We start from the raw sequence: 19,976 nt of genomic DNA, 5'->3' as shown, positions 1-19,976 counted from the left end.
AGAGTTCGATCGATCTCTCTTTACCCTAATTCGTTATTTTTACTAGGGATGTCAATTGGGCCGGCCCAGTGAATTTTGGCCAACCATATTCGGGTTGCAGGTCAATCGGGCGCGGGCTGATCGGGTTGTATTTTTCGAGTTATAAAGGTTCGACCCTAACCTTAAAAGCTCGGGTTTTGGGCTAGCCCAATGGGTTAATCGGGTTCCTACCGATAAATTGACATGCGATCAATCTAACAAATAATAATGAAATTAGTTATATTTATAAAATGTAAAATATTTTATTATGATCAATTTGATACATATGCTTAAACTCAAATATAAACATGATCAAATACTAATATTTGAGATTTGTGCAAAATAAAACATAAACATCAAGAAATTTTAAAGCATGTTTTAGAAATTTGAATAATTTTTTTAGTGAATTTGAAGTTTCTAATTTATTTATCTATTGTTATGTTAATAAAAAATTTAATATATAGCTTGTATATTTAAAATATATAATTGAAAGTTATTTTTGTAGTTATTTATATTACTCTCTCTGTCTCAGTTTAAGAGTCTTATTTTGCCATTTATGTTCGTCCTAGTTTAATAGTCTCATTTAGAATTTACCATATTTGGACATAAAATTTAACCTTATTGTTGATGAAATTTACACTAAAATGTTATTACTTTTATAAAAAAAAACAAACAAAATACTAAACATACAAAAAGTCAAAAGGTCTCACTTTCCACTACCCCACTTCAATTATTACACACTCCAACAATTTCTTAAAACTCGTGCCCTAACTAAATTGCACTCCTAAACTGGGATGGAGGGAGTATAAAATAATCAATGAAGTGTCGAATTATGAATAAAACAAATTGTACGGAAGAAATTTTATCGGGTTTTCGGGCCAGTCCATCGGGCTTTCGGGTCTGGCCCCAAGGGGTTGTGGGTTAATCGGATGCAGGCTAATCGGACTCTAATTTTATCGGGCTAGAAATTTTCAACCCTACCCTTATAAATTTGACGGGTTATTCGGACCAGCCCACAGATTGCGAGCTACATTAACATCCCTGCTTCTCGTTATTTATGTATTTCCATTATAAAGTAATACTAATATTTATAATTTATCCTAGAGTTCTTAGAGTGTAATCTATAAATAAAAAATACTGGTGGAGTAAAATAATATTGAAAGATTTAGCAAGGAAATAAATAAATGCATAGTTGTTTCCGTTCACATCTGGAATTAAGGGCGTATACCACCAAAATGTCACACAAAAAGGCCGTATTTACAACATCTAAGGTAACAAACTAACTAGTATGTGATAATTAAACATAAAAATAATTAGACCGATATGTCTCATGGGAAGTTGTTGTACATGTCACATATGCAATCCAAATCTATTAATACAAGTTTTCTCTAATCAATGTCATAATACCTATTCTTTGGCTGTCAAACCTAATTAGTGCAATTAGAATTGATTTCACATTGTCTATAATCATCTTCATCTAAATCATGGAATCATCTTCTCAAGTATTATTATGAAGCCATTGCTTGGCCACATTAGAGCATCCACAATGGGACAGAGGATGCGACGGACATGCATCCTCCGCCTCATAGTCCACCACTGCAGCACCACAGACTATGCACACATTATCCTCTGCGAGGATGCATCGTCCGCGGATTATGACACGGAGGATGCATCCTCCGGCCTATCCTCCGCCCCATTGCAGGGGGTGCAGAGGATATAGGCCAGAGGATGCACACATTTTTCAATATATTTTTTTCTTCTTCTATATATGTCACCATTTTTTTACTTCATTTCACACCTTTCACTCCACTCTCTTCCCCATCTCAATTTCTCTCTAAATTCAATAATGAATTCCGAAGATTTTCATATTTGCAAGCATAAAATATAAAAAATAAAAAATAAATATTGACAATAGGATTGCCTTTAATTTGTGGTGTTTTTATATTTTTATTCTTGCTAATTGATATATTTGCAAACATAAAAAATAGGATTAATGAATTTTTGTAGTGTTTAAATATTCAAATAATAAATAAAATGTTTAGGACGGGCTATAGTCCGCTCCATTGCAGGTGAAAGTGACAGGATAGAATGCTGATGTGGCGGAGCATAGGGCAGGAGCTTAGGGCGTCGCACCCTCCGCCTCATTGTGGATGCCCTTAGTAAAATAAACATTTTTATCAGCACTCTTACCCATACTTTATGTTTTCAACCGTATACATTTTGGTAAATAGTAGGAGTAGTATATAGTAATAATTGAAATTTGGATTATTTTTTTAAAAAAAATATCCTATGTATTAACAAAGTTTGTTGTCCAATATTAAAGTCTCGACTCCGCCACTGGCTAACCATGATGACTGGCAGTAGAGGTCCAGAGTAATTCTCATAATTTTCAAATTTTTTATTTAGTTCCATATTAAATCGCCAGAGAATAATTTTTATATCCGAATTTTAGAGATATTATAAGAAGACATTAGCAAAAAAAAATTGGTCCTACGCATATCTTCCGCCCTTGCAATGTACTCAAAGTAAATGTGTTGTTAATGATATTGGAGATTTTCTTTGTAGTAAAAGATGAAAGAAAATATTTGTTTCTACTTGTAAAATACATATATTGATTCAAACAATAGGATTGCCTCAAATTTAATAATTTAAGTACTTGCTTTTATTTACAAATTTATGCATAACCCATGCTTTATTTGAAGGGATATTTGAAATTATCCGAATAAATCACGTTCTAAGGTACCCAAATTGGAATTAGCCGAAAAAAATTTCAACTTGCATCAAATATCGTCTAAAGGTGTGTGTATCTTCAATGGTAAAAAAAAATATCCTTATATATCTCCAATATAATTAAATATGTATTGGTCTTTGCCCATGCATCTTAAGTTGTGCAAGAAGGAAAAAAAAAGAAAAAAATTTCTATGATTAATGTAAATAATTTTATTGAGACTTAGGTGTGTGACGTTTTTTAAAATATCAACTATTTCCATTTTGGACTGTTCATTAAAAAATAGAAACTTTCGAATCTTTCTATTTTAGGACTGGACCCCACAATCCAATAACTCTACTTTCACTACTTTTTCTCTTCTTTCACTTTACTCAATTTTCTCTTTCTCTCTTACTTTACTAATTTTTCTTACTTACTTTACCAATTATGTATTAAAACTCGTACCGTTTTTTAATACGGATGGAGTAGGTTTTTTTGGTTAATAATTTAGATTTATTAATGAGTAATTTTTCCATGCATTGCATTAGGATTCAATCAACATTTTCTCAAATTTTACAAAATAAGTTTCGTGGTCAAATTAGGGAAGGGACAATTCTCACTATTGGCAATGGATCATGCGTAGGTTCTTAATGGAGTGCATTTTTTTGGATATGAAGAGAACCATTGAGTTTAGGGACCAAATTTTCATGTTGTTATAAGGGTGAAATATAAGATTCCTGAAATGTATGCTTCTCATGTTGTCTTTCAAGATTTCACATTCTCTAAAGACTTCAAATATGTTCATTATTTGAGAAATACTCCTTCATATAATTTATTCACCTCTATGGATGGTTGGATTGATAGTAGGTTGAAGGAACAAGTCTTTTAACATTGTTAATGACATTATTTATTTAATTTTGGTGTCGTATCACTATTCAAATTTTATACTATAAACATTATATACTTTGAGTTAATCGTATTTAGCAAGTGCAATATCTATGTTACCAAAAGAGAATTTACTTCTTTGCCTTAATGATTAAGTGCAGTATTCTTCAAGAATAACATGGCATCAAAAATAGCGAGCAAAACTTCCAACATTCTCATCAAAGAAAAAACAAAAGCCTCAACCCTCTGGAAGAAAAACAATATCAGAGAGCTTATGTATATCTAAACCCCCTAAATCATCTTCAACAACTCACTTGACAACGAGCTTCAGTGCGACTTCACGTACTCCTGCACAATGTGGAGCCCCTCACTTTCCTCGCCAAAATCCTACATAGCAAGAAACTCGGTTAAACTCTCGAATGATTAATCTATCAATTTGAGAAGAAAACCATGATTACCTTCACAACACAAGCAGCTCCGACAACTTTCCTGGCCTTGCCTTCGGAATCAATCTTGCACAACTACATAAGTAACATTCAACACTGCAATCAAATACTATCTCAACGTGTCCCAAGTAGCAAAAAAGACAACCGGCTCAAGATGGTCCGTCATCACCACAGTTGTCAAAGACAAATCAGAAGTGGTTTCAACAGCAAATAAAGGGTGCAGTATGCACTTACACCAGCCTATTCACCGAGGGTTTTGGCACTTGCAACAGAGATAAGGTTGACATTGTGGTCGGAACACAATGCCTTGACCAACTTAGTGTAGTCAGGTTGGTCGCAGTCCTCTGCCAGCACACAGAGAAGGGCAGCGTGCTTCTCAATTGCCTTGGCAGCCTCATGAAGGCCACGAACAAGCCCACCATGCGCCAACGACTTTTTTAGCACAAGCTGCAGAGCAGTCATGATATCCATAGGCTCACCAAGGGTGGGAGCAGCAACCGGCACTGGTGTATCCACAATAACAGGCTCTTCTCTGCAAAAGATCCAATCTAATTCAACAGGGGTTCAAAGAAAAAGCATTCAGCATGCCCTAATTTGCATCTATCCTCGTTTCGTTCCGTTTAAAATGAGTCTACAATCTGACAAATCTCACAAAAACATCTCTGCATTCGCTCAGCAATGAAATCACCATGAAATACCAAGGAAAATCAACAGATATACAAAATTCCAACTTTACAGTTTTTCTCAAAGAATCAATTATTTAATACAACAAATCGAAGAAAAATATCTTTGGAAACACCTTCAAATACAAAGGAAATTCAACAGATGAACAAAATTCCCTACCCAGACATTCTTGCTTCGGGTTATGGGCAGCCTCTAATTAAATAAACTGCAATGTGCAAAAAATACAAATCAGTAAATTGTAAGTGAAAATTCATGTCCGAGTTCAAATCAAATTCAGATACGAACGATTTGAATCTCCGAGGATCAATATTTCTGAAATAAATCCAGATCAATCTAAACAAGTTGGGGGAAAATAAAAATAACAGGATAAACGTAATAAGCAAAACAAACAAATAAGATCACAATAGAGAAAAAGGAACGAAATAACAAGAGAAATTAACGTACCTGCGGAATAAGGGGTTAAGCAGGAGACGCAGCGTCTACTATTTTGGTGCAATTTTATAGTGAAGAAAACCACAAAACCCTAGATAGATACCATTCTTGCTTTCCTGGACTTAATCAATTTTATTACATGGGCCTACATCGCATCTCTTTTATTTATTTAATTTATTTAACAGATCTGTGGAATTTAATATTTTTTCAGAACATTTGATTTGACACTAATTTTAATATATGATTAAAAATGTAAGAGAAAGATCAAAAGAAAATAAGGCCATGTTTGACTAACGATAAAGTAAAGTTGGCAGGAAAATAATTTTTTAATACTTAAAAAAAGTTAGGATTCAAAATCCGGAAAGTTGTACTAACTTTCCTTGTTTCGGGATTCTGATTATTTTCTTAGTTTGATTAAAACCAGAACAAACACAAGAATTTAAAATTCAAAGGAATCAGATTACTTTCCCAGACATAATCCTGACAACCAAACATGGTCTTAAAGTATTGTTTGTTAGTGAAGAATGGATCCCACCTCATTAGAGAAAAATGAGTTTTCAAAATTAGAAATTTCATATTTTTCAAAAAGGAAATACTCCGTACTAGTTTATACTTTTCAGGGACGGATGGAGTACTACATCCATCCATATATACTCCTCCGTCCGCCAATACTTGGCACAAGTTGATTCGGCGGCTGGCGCGAATTTTAAGAAATGTTATGGAAAGTAGGTTGAAAAAGTTAGTGAAATATGAGTCTTACTTTTATATATACTCCCTCCGTCCCATTAAAAATAAAACATTTGCTTTTCGGTACTAGATTTTATTTAGTTAATGATGAGAGAATAAATAAAAGATATGGAAATGTAGAAATGATGTTGTTTCCATTTTAGAGAATATTTCATTTTTAATTGGATAATCCAAAAAGAAAAATATTTTATTTTTAATGGGACTGAGTAGTATTAGTTTTATAGTAATAAATGTGAGTGAGAATGAGCCAATGGAATGTAGGATACATTACTAAGAGTAGAAAAAGTAAGTACGACAAGTATTGGTGGATGGATTAAAAAGAAATCTAGTGACAAGTAATGGCAGACAAGGGAGTATTAGACTCCATATCCGCCCAAACTACTTCTTTTTTCTAGACACCTATTGATGTGAATCAAATTGTAGTCCTTATTGTATTGTTTTAACACACATTTTTAGGTGAAAAATGGACTCATTTTGATATATTGTAGGACAAAAGACCAATCCATAAGAGAGAGGAGTCCGGATGAAGAAGATACGGCTGTTTTACGAAGACTGCGCAATGCAGTGCAAAACGCGCGACCGGGCGTCAAAACGCGCGACCTGATCGAGAGTATGACAAAACGCCCGATCGGGCGTTTTTTCAAGATGCAAATCGCCCGACCGGGCAAATGCTACTGGGCCTGTTTTTCGGGCCCTAACTATTTAAATAGCTAGGGCACGACTTCCAATGCATCTTTTGGCGGCTGGAGGCGATTCTTAGAGAGAGAAAGAGGCTTGGAGTCCATTTTTCGGAGGAAGAAGAAGAAGCTTGAGGCTAATTCTTCCCTAATCTTGCCCATATGGTAGCATTTACTTGTTTTCTTGTATTGTTGCCCACCATGAGTGGCTAGATTTTAGGGATTACTCCTAGTTTGTTAGGGAAGCTTGTAAATATGAATCTATGATTGTGTTTTGATAGATTTCCATGTTTTGGTTCTTGTCTATGTGTTTATTTCAATCCGTGTTGGGTTTTGCTAGCAAACTTCATCCGGTAAAGGCCTTAACTTCAATGTCTCTTTAACTTGGAGTAGGGAGCTAACATAGATAAGGAACCCTAGGCTAAAACTGATCAGGGGATAGTCCGGGGTGGATCTTATGTGTTGAACGTTTGTAGAAGCCAATCTCGAGCTTACTATGCGACTGTAGGAGTGAGGGGTTGGTGAGTAGAGCCTAGGAGACGTGATCAGCTTATCCTAGGTGTAAAATTCCACGATCAGTGATCAGCTGCGTGAGAGCGTAAAATCAACATGATCCCGATAAATATTGGAAAGTAATTAGACTTTAGGATTCATGTGAACAAGCAACCCGAAACAAGCTAGGAGTAGTCTTCCCTCTTTATCGTGATTCCCTTATTCTTTTTCCTTCTCGTTTCGTTCTTCACTCACCTCTAGATCAAAAAAACCCAAAATTAAATTATTTTACTGCTTTTTAGTTAGATTTACTAGTTTTAGCAATTAATCTCCTCCCTGTGGGTTCGACACCTTTTATACTGCATTGCACGTCTGTATACTTGCAGATGTAGTATTTTTAGGGATTTATTACTTGTTTTGTGTACTTAAATTGCACCCTAAAAATCACAACACCTATGGATCTCAACGCTGAGCCGGAAAGGAGTTCCGGCATTCCAACGTCTACTTTAGGCGTCCCGTTGGCAACAAGAGTGCCAAAGCCCATGGCAAAGGGAAGGCGACCGCGTCTGGATCGGCTCCCCACTTGCGCTCGTGGCCTTAGTGTTCAATTAATTTCGCGGAGAGTTACGACTATAGGCTGCTAATTGACGCGACCACCATCCATGACAATGCCACTAATCCGGACACGCGGCAGAAGTATGAAAAGAGGATCAAGAATTTGCAAAAGAAGTTAGATTTAGACTTAGAGTAGTATAGGTTTTTTAAATTTAGTAACGTATTTTTTTAAAAAAAAATTAGTAATGTATTTTTTTTAATTAAGTAATGTAGGTGGTGTTTGTTTAAATTTATTGTGTATAACATAATATATATTTTTATTTTGGCAAATGAAAACAAAAACAAAAAACTATAACATTAAAAATTAAATGAAAAATTAGTTTAATTGATAGGGCGGAAATTAGTCCGAACCACTGCAGAAGGAAGGGTCGGACTAAGAATTGCTGATGTGGCAACCACTAGTCCGAGCCATTGTGGATGCTCTAAGTGAATCTTACTAGTCCGAGTCATTGTGGATGCTCTAAGCAAATATTACATTTGCATGCTTTTGATATTGATTCAAATTGTGGAATTGAGAGGAATTAAAATTAGCATAATTTAATTCTAAATTAAAATTTTTTGTGATACCAAACATTGTATTAGCAATTCAAAGTTCCAATTTCAATCATGATACCGAACAAAGTTTGAGGACAATTGATTGTTGGCAAATGAAACAAAAATAACTATAACAATATCTCATGTAAAGAGAAAACTCAAACCACTTCCTATCTCTAATTGGGTTTAGAATGAAATCCCATAAATTTATACTCATGTTATCAGAGTAGGTCATCGACGATAAGCTAAATTTAATTGATCTATCGATATATCTAGATTGGAATTGAAAAATAACTGACACAATAATAAGCTTTAAAATCGAACCAATTCTATTGATCGAACCCAAAGAAAATGGAAACCATGAAAGCAAAGTGTAAATGCTTCACATGATAGCCTATCATAAAACAAAGTGTGTTGATAATTTATAAATTGTAGATTTCTGACGATATATGAAATCCTTTCTCAAAATTTTTGAATTCTAATAAATCATTAGTACATTATTCGAGTCAAACAAATTATATGTGGACGAAACAACACTATATATTTGAAGATTAAAAAATTGTTTAAGATTACTCGGTGTTGATTAATTAGTAAATTGAATAGTACTAAATATGCATGATGTGCTCACTCTTTAATTCAAAATTGCATTTAGAATTTCTTCTCTTCATTAATGTGTCCTCCTATCCATATGCTATCAAAACTCTATAATCTCATTTTCAAGAAAGTACTAACAGATTACTGACAAGTTATGCATTGAAAGTGTCACCAACTAGGATAAATAATTCAAGGTGATATTACCATTTTGACCCTCGCTAAAACACAAAACCACAAGAAGCCAAACACCCTTTTATAAATGCAATAAGCATTACCTCACTCTAGGGGATTAAAGTATCAATCAAAAGAAGCCCACTACTTGAAGCTTCATGTGCTATTGTTGTGTCTAGCCATTGTATCCTGACAAGGAAAGGCTATACATGATCATAAATCCATGAAATCCTTCAACATGGTATGCATGAACATCAAGAACCATCGTCGAGGTTGATCACTTCATGCATTTCTTGGATGTGGCTGCCTTTCATTTTCTTGATTGAAATTTCTGACCCTTCCTTGCTCACAAGATTCTCCCCACCATCCATTGCTGAGATGTTAGTTTCACAAGTCTCTTCATCAAATTCAGCCACGACTTGATGAAAGTCAGGTGAAGTAGTAGTGTCTTTGGATTTACTGAGGGCATGGTTTTCACCTTTTAATCTGAACGGAGAAATGTCACCATTAAGGGATTGCTATCTGACCTGAAGGCTTCGAAGCTCGTAAAGAAAAACTAACCTTTTAGATGAAGAGGCAGCATGCTGTTGCTGTTTCTTCAACGTGTCTGCTTTTCTTCTTTTGTTTTCTTTAGTCCTGATTGATATCATAAAACAGGTCAGTTTTTTTGTTTCCATAAATGCGAAATGATGTTAAGATTTATCAGAGTTCAGGTTTAGGATAATGCTGAGTGGAGAATGCCAATTGTGAGGACTCCCAATCTAAGATCAATGCTTAAGGAAGAAAAGATACCCAGACTGATATAAAAAGGTTCCTAATTCTCGACGTTTGGTAGTTGAATATTGCAACACTACGTCAGAATTTCTTATATCTCCTGGCTTAACATTGAATATAGATAAGAAGATTTTTCACACACCACGTACAATAACAATATAGTTTGAGGATGCAGGCATGAAAAGCATTCTAAGGTTAAGAAATTCATATTAAATCTCTTTTAATTAAACTTACTTGGTAAGCTCTCTGGATGGAGATGAATGACCGGTTACTTGTTTCTGTAACGATTTTGTCAAACTTTTACATCCGCAACACAACAAAAAAAATTTAAACATAAGAGGATGAAAAATAATATTATATGACAAGAAATCTTACTTGTGGAGACTGCTCATCATGAAACAGTTTCCATTTTTCTTTTCTCAGATTCAAGAGCTCTATTTCATCATCATCATACAAAATCTGTAAGAACATAACTAGATGCATTACAAATAGAAATATAATTGAGAGCGACAAACAGAGGCATGAGGACAAATGCATTATGTAGTATCCCTACTCAGATAAAGTTTCTGCCCAAGTTGACGTAAGTAGTAGGAAACAAAGGTATTGCCTTTTCCATGGTTCAAACAATCTGAGGCCTTAATCCTATATGCCCACGAATTTAAAGCTATGAACAAGTACTAGTAGGATTTAGTGCCTATAACCCACATTAAAAAGTAGTATTGGAGATGGGAGCTTGAGTATGGTACAGACAGCAAATGAAAGAAGGAAGTCTCGTCACCTCATGTTTCTTTGTTTCAGGATCAAAAGCTTTAACAGTGCCTGGATAAAACCTGCATGTTATGAAAGCTAAATGTGAGAAAATCTTGGTATTTTCCAGATGAAGCATATCTAAAATCCAAAACTATGAAGACATTGAATACGTTGACTGTGTGAACTAAAACTAAGTTGTTCCTAGGACTGCAGAACCACCACAAAGATGATGCACAATACCCTGATATTTATTCTGAGGATCTCATCATGATATAACAAACCAGTAAAATGAAAACTAAATCTAACCAGTGATACCAACAGAGAGCAACCAACTTCTATATTTAGAAAATTTATTTCATCCTATTAGTCTAGCTTCCTAAGCGAAGCTTATCTCTCAATTGGGAAGGAACAACTCCGGAGTACGGTTTCTAAGTCGCATGCAAGACAGCAAGTGTGTGTTGGACAGGTAAGACAAAGGGACTTCATTATCTGAGATAGGCAACAGTTCACCTGTTTTTTATGCCTTCAGGACAACTTTGAACTTAATCAGTCTTTAAGAAGTGTCTAACTTCCAACATCTTTAATGCTAGTATTAGACAACGGGCACCACTGTTCATTTCCTAAACAGTGCCAAGTACACGACAAAACTTAGTGACCATCCAATAAAATCTGGAGAAATAGAGCATATCTAAGAGAGCAGTGGTGCTCATTTTTCTTAGTGATCAACCATCCAATTAAATCCAAAAACATGTGTTAATGTTAGTACATCATCTTAGTATTTTTAGGGACAATTATGAATTGAAACGACAATTTCAAAACAATCGAAGATAAAACCACTTATTGAACTTTTAGAAGCAAGAAAAGTTATACGAAAGTATGGTATGGTGGTGACTTTTGGGGAATTTTCTACTGCAGAAATACTTACTTTTGTTTTTGAGAGGGTCTAAAATAGAAATACTTAGGACACAAGAAATGAGGTTCATTTTAAGGCCAAACCTGAATAACTTAAAATAATGCCCATTTCATCTGAAGTAAGAACTCATTGAAATCAACTACCAGAAAGATATAGTTTAACATGCCGTACTTACATTTCATCCATTGGCCACCACACTTGTATCCTTAAACTGATTAACTCTTCTCCAAAATCCACACGTGGCTTTCTTGACTTCTTCTGAATGGAAGTGTATTGGAAATATATTAAAAAAAATTATGCATCTCCAAGGATGTTTTAAATTAACACCATATTATACGATAGAACATGATGGTACCTTATCCTTTTCCAAATTGGCTTTTGCAGGTTTAGACATAGGAGATCCCTGCATCTGCATAAATTATTCCAAAACAATTGGACATAGTTGTACGGGAAAAGTCCATCAAACACAAGACAGATAATGACCTTTCATGCAGCATCATTCTGTACATATTCATGGGAAATAATTTATTATCTCACAGACAGTACCTGAGGTGAAAGGTGATGTTTTTCTTCTTTGCTTGTGTCACCAATTACACCTCCTTTCTTTTCCACCCTCATCTTACTTGATCCAGCAATAACCCTTTTACCAGTCTTCTTCGGTGCATCATCTCCCCTCTCTTTCATTTTCAAGATTTTGCTTTTCATTGTTGATGTAAACTCCAGGTCCTTGTGCTGATTAACATTTTTCTTATGAGACTGACCATTTTTTGCAAGACTGGGTTCACTAAAAGAATCTTTCTTTTTTCTCAATGAATTGCTTAACATGCTTGAGTGTCCCCGTTCTGACATCAAAGCTAAGTCTTTTTTCTCCACATTATACCCTGGAGATCCTTCATGGGAATAGCTATCTCCGGTTCCCAAAGTATGTTCCACCTCTTTGGGTCTTAACGCGGGACTAGGCTTCCTCCTTCTCTTTCTAAGAGCACCTGTATCTGCGTGCAATAGTATAATCTGATGAGAGTCTTTTACTGCTTCCAATAAATTTTCACTGTCCAACTTAGTTACATTACCATCATCAGTTTGCAGAGAACAAATATCTTTCACAGCCTTGGAAATTCGATCTGTTTGGGATGCCACACCAGCAGCAGGTGATACCTCCTTTGATACCTGATTGAAAAATAAAACATCAACAAAATTACAGATAACTTTTTAATGGAAGAGAAAAAAGGTAAGGTAATTGTTTGGAACTTATAAGCATACAACTCCAGAGAGAACATTTATTGGTTAATCTTGAATTTTCCCAGATATCAGATAAGCGCATTTACCTTCAGACAGCAATCATCTAGAAGAGTACCAATATATGACAAGGTATCAGATGATTTAGAGAATGGTACCATAAATAACCACATAAATAGGGAAATTTTTTGGAATTGGCAGTCTTACAGGAACTGTAGATGTTCTCGAGTATATCATTCAGGAGGTTTATCTTTGGATTCCTATTCAATTTGCATATTTTTGAAAGCTACTCTTTCTGTTACCCAATTGAGTTCATAATGCCTTCATTCAAAGAACATCCTTCTAATTTACTGTCCAGTTTCCAAACTTATTTGCATAAGTTCCTTAGATATCCCAGACCCAAGCTGGAACATCTGAAGACTGGTTGGGAAATGGAATAGCATTTTTCTGATTACCAATCTTCCTCCAGTTTCTCATGCAAAACAAGTGCCTATAACTAGTTGTTTGCATCACATTCAAGTTTGATGAGGTAATGAATATCAAAAGAGTAAAGACTTGAACAAAATGAGTTTTGACCGGAAGGTAAGATAGCTCTTCTCTTAAGGAATAGAGATTGCAGTATGCAACCAAAAGAAAAGTTGTAGTAGAAGGAAATTTTGAAACTCAGGCATATAAAAGAAAGCAGTTAATCCGTCTTTTCCTTCACAAATCTTGCATCATTCTACCATTCTTCTATTCCTTTCTAGTCTCCAATCAAATAAATGAGAAATTCCATACTAAATCATGGAGTCCTGTAATAAGAATGTAAGGTATCCGGTGTGATAGTATCGACATAAAAAGGAAATAAAAATGTTTCTGTTGCACGGTATAATATGAAGGAGACATTTTCAAAAATAGTATAGGACTGCTAAGTGAGCTCTGAAAAATGACTATAGCTTGTCACAGTAAACTGGCCATAAAAGAACTTAGGAGAAAAGGAAAAACAAGGATCAATAAATCATCACATTCGTCACACATTAACATTTGATCCTCCATCAGCCAATTTGTTTTCCACATATCACTTTATGTGACTCAAAATAATGATTGTCTGACAAACAAGAGGAGGGTGGCTTTAGTTCAATCAACATATAACAATGTATGAGAACAGATTTTTAGTTCAGAGTTTATAAGAACAAACCATGTCATTATCATTGTATGTTTCACGGCATATGCACGCAACTATTTCAGCATAATCATCAAATTCCAGACTCATTGCCTTCACTGCTTCTTTGAGATAACGCTGGAGCTTAGTTGCACAGTTTTCAAAGACTTTGTTACCCAATTCCCATGAAATAGGCAAAATATCCTGAAGCACAAGTGCACTTTTTTAGAAAGAAATGGGATAATCACAGCATAAATAGTCGAGGAGGGATTCATTACCCTATTTTTCATTTCGACACTAGCTAGAAGAGGCCTCAGGAGATTAAATGAAATTTCATCACTTTCTTCTATCACCATAGTCATGATCATTTCCATGTATTTGAAGACATCAGAAGAGTTTTTTGACCTTCACCATAATTAGAATCTTTATTGATCACCAAAATACGTTTGACACTAAAACCATGAGAAATAGTATGGACACAGCCTATAAATTCAGTAAGGTCAGAATTAGAAAATTCAAGTTCATGTATAGTAGCAGAGAAACTCCCCAAAAACTTACCCAATCTTGTTAAGAAAAAGTCGGAACATCTCAACAACCAGCCCATCAGTATCGACATCCAACAGAATCAGGAATGATCTCACTTTTGCAACAGTTTCAACAATATGCAAAGCCCTATAGTAATTGCGGCCAGACTCGCAAGATAATTGCTCAAAAGCAATCATATATAGTTGGAAAATTTCCTGTCACCAGCAAACACAAAATAGAGTACGGGGTGCTTGTGCAAATAGAAGGATGAGATAAGAAGGTGTGATCTTGAGTATATATTTAGACATGGAATAACTGACTGCATCTTCATACCCTCATTATATCATCTTCATAAGGGAATTCAGGAGCAGTTATCCTGGTAAGCTCATTACAGCAAGATGCAACTGCAATTTGGACATTTAAATCATCATTGTGCAATACTTCATCAGTCATAAGCGCCTTCATTATCTGAAGAAGTGCTTTGCTTGTAGACCTGGGAGGCTGTTGCCAAACCTTGGCTAAAAGAGTCTCTGCTTCCTAAATTACACATAGACTATCAGTAACACCAACATAGCTAGTAAAAGGATGAAAATTCAAAAAAGAGCGAAGGAGAGATAGTGTTGTTAAGGGTGAAAATAAAGTCAATGAAATATGTTGTATAACAAATAAACCAGGGAACGAGGGGAGCAATCAACAAAAAAACAATTTTTTTGCCACATGTTTCAAAAGAACAGTTTGAAATGTAAAACAGGTAGCTCATTACACATCTACTGAGTTTTCAACTTTTCATGCATGAAAAAAAACAGCAAAGGTGGATTACTTAACTAATCAATTACACAAGGGTTGGTATGCAACTGACATGTCACATAAATTAATGATTTGTTTCAAAGTGAATTCAATAAAGAACATATTGGAAACAAGTTTGCAAATAATTTATTGATTCACTTATAGCCATGTTAATCAATCAAAAGGAAAATAACCTCCATCCTAATTAGATACTCTAAGTTTCTTGTCTTCAGAGCACCAAACACTCTCAAAAATAATTCCCGAAAAAAAATAAAAAGGATTTCAAGAAATGTTGAGTTTCTGAGTAGCTACTGGCGCTAACCCCACCTTACCTTGGCCCAAAGAAAGGCTATGAAAAGTTAAATTACAGAAATTTCAATTGTCACATTTGTGATACTGTTGTTGATTTTGCGAAGCAAATACTTTACAGCATGCATAAGAACATTAAGATAAAGGTCCAGTTCATCTTGCATCTTGTTCTACGAATTGTTGACCCAACTCCCAAAATGTGTCTACCACCAGTTTTAACCGATAGACCAAGAAGCTTCATGATTTACAATTAAGTCTGCCCTTTCTAGGTGTATCCTACGACCAGGAACTATAAACTACATCAGCAAACAAGTTTTTACCATTGGCAGCACAGCACAATGATCAATCCAATCATAAGACCATAGTTTCAGTCAGTGAAATGATGAAGGGAAAAAACACTAAAAAAACTAAATGAATGAGTTGCCTTGGCAATGTCATAAACAGAAAATTTGAATAGAATAGTTTATTTCGCCCATTGGTATTTCAGTTTTAAGTGATTCAAATTTATTCCAAGATCACTCAAACAAAGGCTTATCAGATTTCTGTTAATTCCAGACTGGAACAAATAAATCAAGGCCTCCAACTCCAACACTACACAGAACTCAGCACATCTTCAGTCAAGCTGGAGATCAAAGTTGCAAGATAGTGCAGCTGGTTCAGCTTTATCTATATTAACTTTTATGCAGATTTCGTCTGCACGGTTGCTTTAGTCTTAATGAACATGTACTGGGTTACAGTTAGCAACTTAGCGTAAAATCATCTATAGCTTGTATATATTGGGGAATCTAGTAACTTGAAGTTTATGCAATGAAAACCCAGAAAAGTTGAGCATAGAGTTCTGTTCAATCTTAACCATATTTTTAATTTCATTTCATTTCTTTCAAAAACGAACCATATGATACCTAATTAAATTAAATGGGACACTTACATAATAAGGACTAAACAAAATTTGATTTTTTTCATAATAAGCAAATAAAGAGTTGAGGGATTAAACAGACATTTGCACAAACAGTTTCTCTATCAGAAATAGGAATTTCACCAAACACACACATAAACCCACATACATCAAGGAGCATGAGTAGGTCATCAGTTGATGAAGGGCGCCTGAGAAGTTTGTTCCCAATGTTAACCAACTCCGGCTCAATCGTTTTCTGCGACGAATCATCAATACCAGCAGACCCCATTTCTACAATTCCTTGTGAAATTGAAACAAATAAGATCATAAATAAGAAATGGAAACTGAAAATTGCCTGTGAAAATGCAGCAAATTAATTCTATTTACCCAAAAAAGAAGGGTTTGGAGCAAAAGGGGCTTTTTTTCGCAAAATGTGTATGTGTTGCATGCAGAGAGGCAGTGCCCCTCTTAAATCTCCATGCCCGGATTTTGGTTCATTCAATCGATTTCTGCTAATTCTAGGGTATCAAATCCGTGGATTTTTACAGATATACTTCTCTTTTGTGCAGGGAGATTGGATGCTTTTCAGGATAAAGAATACGGTGTCTCTACAAATATTGCAAACTATATTTTGTATTACTTGCAATCTTTGCTGCTCTGCAAACTATTTTTCCTAATTTGGGGGTCACGGCTGACCGTTGCGTCACAATTCAATCCCAATTTTTTAATAAAAATTTTAGGCCCCACTTGGTTCGGATGTATGAAAATGCCACGATGGGATATTTAGAAAGATGAATAGACTTGAGACGGGTTTTCGTAAAGTGAAAAGTTGGAGTCGAAATATGGAATAGAACGAACCTAGCGACCCATTAAGTTCACATCTTGCGATCCTAGCCGGCCGCTAGAATTTGGCGGATCATTAGAATGACCTAGATTTCCTGCCTTTCTAGTCCAACTTACTAACATTAGCAATATTTTTATATATTTCTTTCACATCGTATTTCATTCGTAATTCACGTGGGAGCTCAAGAATCAACTCAAGTATGCAGGATCGATGATTCAACATTGTTTTCTTTATTACTACTACTTGCTTGAAGCTACTTGTTAATGGGTATAGCTTAACTTGTAGAGTAATAGGGTTGCGAGTACTTGACTCAAACATGTTTCTATGATAATTTATCTATTTTAAACCCGTATAATTCTTGCTTTGAAACTGGCTACGTGACATATGGTTAGATGTTCAATGATCTTAATTATTAGGGCAATAATTGAATTTGTTATTGTGTTATTTCAAAACTCGAGAGATGAGTATCTACAAATGAACATTTGAATTATTATCACTAAGCCAATGATATCAAGGATTGTTAATACTATGTATGAGAACACGAGGGATCGTATGAGCTTTTAGGAGCTGTAATTATCATGACTTGTAGTAGGGTCAAGTCAAGATATCCTAATAGGAGTTGGTTGATATTTGTGATCGTCATAGTAAAGCTAGAGTTGTTAATGGATAAATAGATTTATAATTAGAATTAATCAAGAGTCAAGGATATAAATAACGGGGAATTCTCTTTCTCTACTTATTGTTAATTTACTTATTGTTATTTTCTTCATTTACACTAGTTAATCAAATCAACTCTCAAACCCTATGGTCTAGATAGTATTAGACATTTAATCATACTCAGAGCCTACTCATTAATGTCCGTAGATTTGATACCCGTATTAACCTTTGTCTATTTTGTAATTATATTGTAAATTGCGGTGAATTGTTAGTGCTAATAATAAATGCATCACGTTTTTGGCTTTGTTGTCGGGGTTAATTTTAGTTTAATCCAATATTGTGAGACGGCTAAAGATACTAATTTAGGAATTTTTAATTTTATTGTTAGTTGATTTTACTAGTTGTTGGTTGTTGGGTATATACTGAAAATCATGTTTTACGTTGCTTTAAATTATCAGACCGAATTTTTGATATTTTAAGAAGAAATTTATTTATCACGTGGTTTGTCATTCATCATTATTTATTGATTATATTCATAGAAAATAATTGATAATGGAACAAACATTATTTCTTCTCGTGGTTAAATAAGATCTTACCGTCGGCACTTTGTAGATGTAAGTACAAATCATTCTCAACCTAGATAGATGTAGACAATAGTTTTAGGTGTCAATCCGAAGTCACTTTATATCTTGGATGACTGATACATTGGAATGTGGTATAGCACCGAATGAATTTTGTTGATACACGTACTTCTTGTTGTATAAATCAAGTACAAAGATCTTGGAAATTGTTATTTTCTAAATGAGTAAAGGCCAAAATTGGTCCTGAACATATGATCATTTTACGTTTTTGGTCCTAAACATTATTTTTTGGATTTTGTGGTCCTGAACATATGGAAATTTGATCATTTTGGTCCTCCATCAACATTTCCGTTAAAAACTAACGGTCAACGGGTTTAATCCCGATTTTGACCAAATTAAACTTTTAATTCTGATTTTTTACTCCCTAATTAATTCCCTAATTATTTTAATAAATAATATGAAAAAATAAAAAGAAAATAGTTGACCTGCGCCCTCTCACTCCTCCACTCCCCCACCAACCTGACCTCTGCCGCCCAATCCACCACCGCGTTCCTCATCGACGCTGACTCCGGCGACCGCCTCATCAACGCGTTGAACGACATCACCGCCAGCATCAGGCAGTACCCGTTCGCCGAATTGACTCCAAAGAGAACCGCTCCGGCGATCTGGTAGGGCCCCCAGCGGCGGCCACCTAGCTTGTTGAGGAGAGGAGCCTCGGCGGCGGAGGAAGGAGGGGGTTTGGCGACGGAGAGGAGCTTCAATCGGAGGCAGCGCTCCTCCATGTACTGGTAGAAGGCGCCGAAGAGGAAGAGGGCGAAGAGAGAGAGGAAGTAGCCCGGCCAGGAATTGGTCTGCCATGAATCGAAGAGGATGGTGACGCTTCGGCCCCAGTAGAAGGTCATGTGCATCATCGTTGCAGATGGAGGAGGAATTTGGGTTTTTTTGTTGTTTTTTTGGGAATTTGCAGCGTTTGAAGGGGAGATTGATTTCGTGTACTTGGTAAGGCGATCGAGGGTTAGCTGAGCTGGATTTGCTGCGCGAGCTCGTGCGCGGAGGCGAGCGGGTTGGAAGGAGAGATTGCGACGCCGAGGGAGAGGAGGGAAAAGTAGAGGACGGGGAGAGGACGAAAGCGACGTTGTTTTTGGAGATGAGTGAAGTGAGGGAGGTGGCGCGCTGGAGGAAGGCGGGGTAGGTGAGGCGGTCGCCGGAGTCGGCGTCGATGAGGAATGCGGTGGTGGAGAGGGCGGCGGAGGTCAGGTTGGCGGGGGAGTGGAGGAGGGAGAGGGCGCAGGTCAACTATTTTCTTTTTATTTTTTCATATTATTTATTAAAATAATTAGAGAATTAATTAGGGAGTAAAAAATCAGAATTAAAAGTTTAATTTGGTCAAAATCGGGATTAAACCCGTTGACCGTTAGTTTTTAACGAAAATGTTGATGGAGGACCAAAATGATCAAATTTCCATATGTTCAAGACCACAAAATCCAAAAGATAATGTTTAGGACAAAAAACGTAAAATGACCATATGTTCAGAACCAATTTTGGCCTTTACTCTTTCTAAAT

The 19,976-nt window shown here is 35.6% G+C and overlaps 2 protein-coding genes and 1 pseudogene across 5 annotated transcripts; all 3 read right to left on the bottom strand.

Moving 5' to 3' along the window:
* Window positions 1-3,726: 3,726 nt before the first annotated feature.
* On the bottom strand, window positions 3,727-5,294 carry LOC125204614 (annotated as a pseudogene).
* A 3,692-nt stretch (window positions 5,295-8,986) lies between these two features.
* LOC125207447 (sister chromatid cohesion protein PDS5 homolog C-like) lies at window positions 8,987-17,013 on the bottom strand. Of its 4 annotated transcripts, none has more exons than XM_048106795.1 (15): window positions 16,719-17,013; window positions 16,501-16,631; window positions 14,675-14,878; window positions 14,375-14,556; window positions 14,095-14,221; window positions 13,853-14,020; window positions 12,510-12,606; window positions 11,986-12,431; window positions 11,795-11,848; window positions 11,615-11,694; window positions 10,555-10,606; window positions 10,152-10,235; window positions 10,011-10,054; window positions 9,564-9,638; window positions 8,987-9,488 (listed from the first exon to the last, which is right to left on the bottom strand). In XM_048106795.1, the coding sequence occupies exons 1-15, from the start codon at window positions 16,777-16,779 to the stop codon at window positions 9,257-9,259; spliced, it is 2,037 nt and encodes a 678-aa protein (XP_047962752.1). In that variant the 5' UTR covers window positions 16,780-17,013; the 3' UTR covers window positions 8,987-9,256. The 4 variants fall into 4 exon arrangements, with proteins under 4 accessions (XP_047962752.1, XP_047962753.1, XP_047962751.1 ...); XM_048106796.1 differs by having other exon boundaries at window positions 11,615-11,697; window positions 11,986-12,425; XM_048106794.1 differs by having other exon boundaries at window positions 11,615-11,697; window positions 16,719-17,012.
* Window positions 17,014-17,621: 608 nt separating this feature from the next.
* On the bottom strand, window positions 17,622-19,350 carry LOC125206126 (copper transporter 5.1-like). The gene is made up of 2 exons (XM_048105421.1): window positions 18,933-19,350; window positions 17,622-17,643 (listed from the first exon to the last, which is right to left on the bottom strand). Exons 1-2 carry the CDS (start codon window positions 19,322-19,324, stop codon window positions 17,622-17,624), a joined length of 414 nt encoding a protein of 137 aa, XP_047961378.1. The 5' UTR covers window positions 19,325-19,350.
* Window positions 19,351-19,976: the final 626 nt, after the last annotated feature.

Source organism: Salvia hispanica, chromosome 2, assembly GCF_023119035.1.
Source record: "Salvia hispanica cultivar TCC Black 2014 chromosome 2, UniMelb_Shisp_WGS_1.0, whole genome shotgun sequence".
Taxonomy (NCBI): domain Eukaryota; kingdom Viridiplantae; phylum Streptophyta; class Magnoliopsida; order Lamiales; family Lamiaceae; genus Salvia; species Salvia hispanica.
This window is presented reverse-complemented; position numbering and strand designations above follow the sequence as displayed.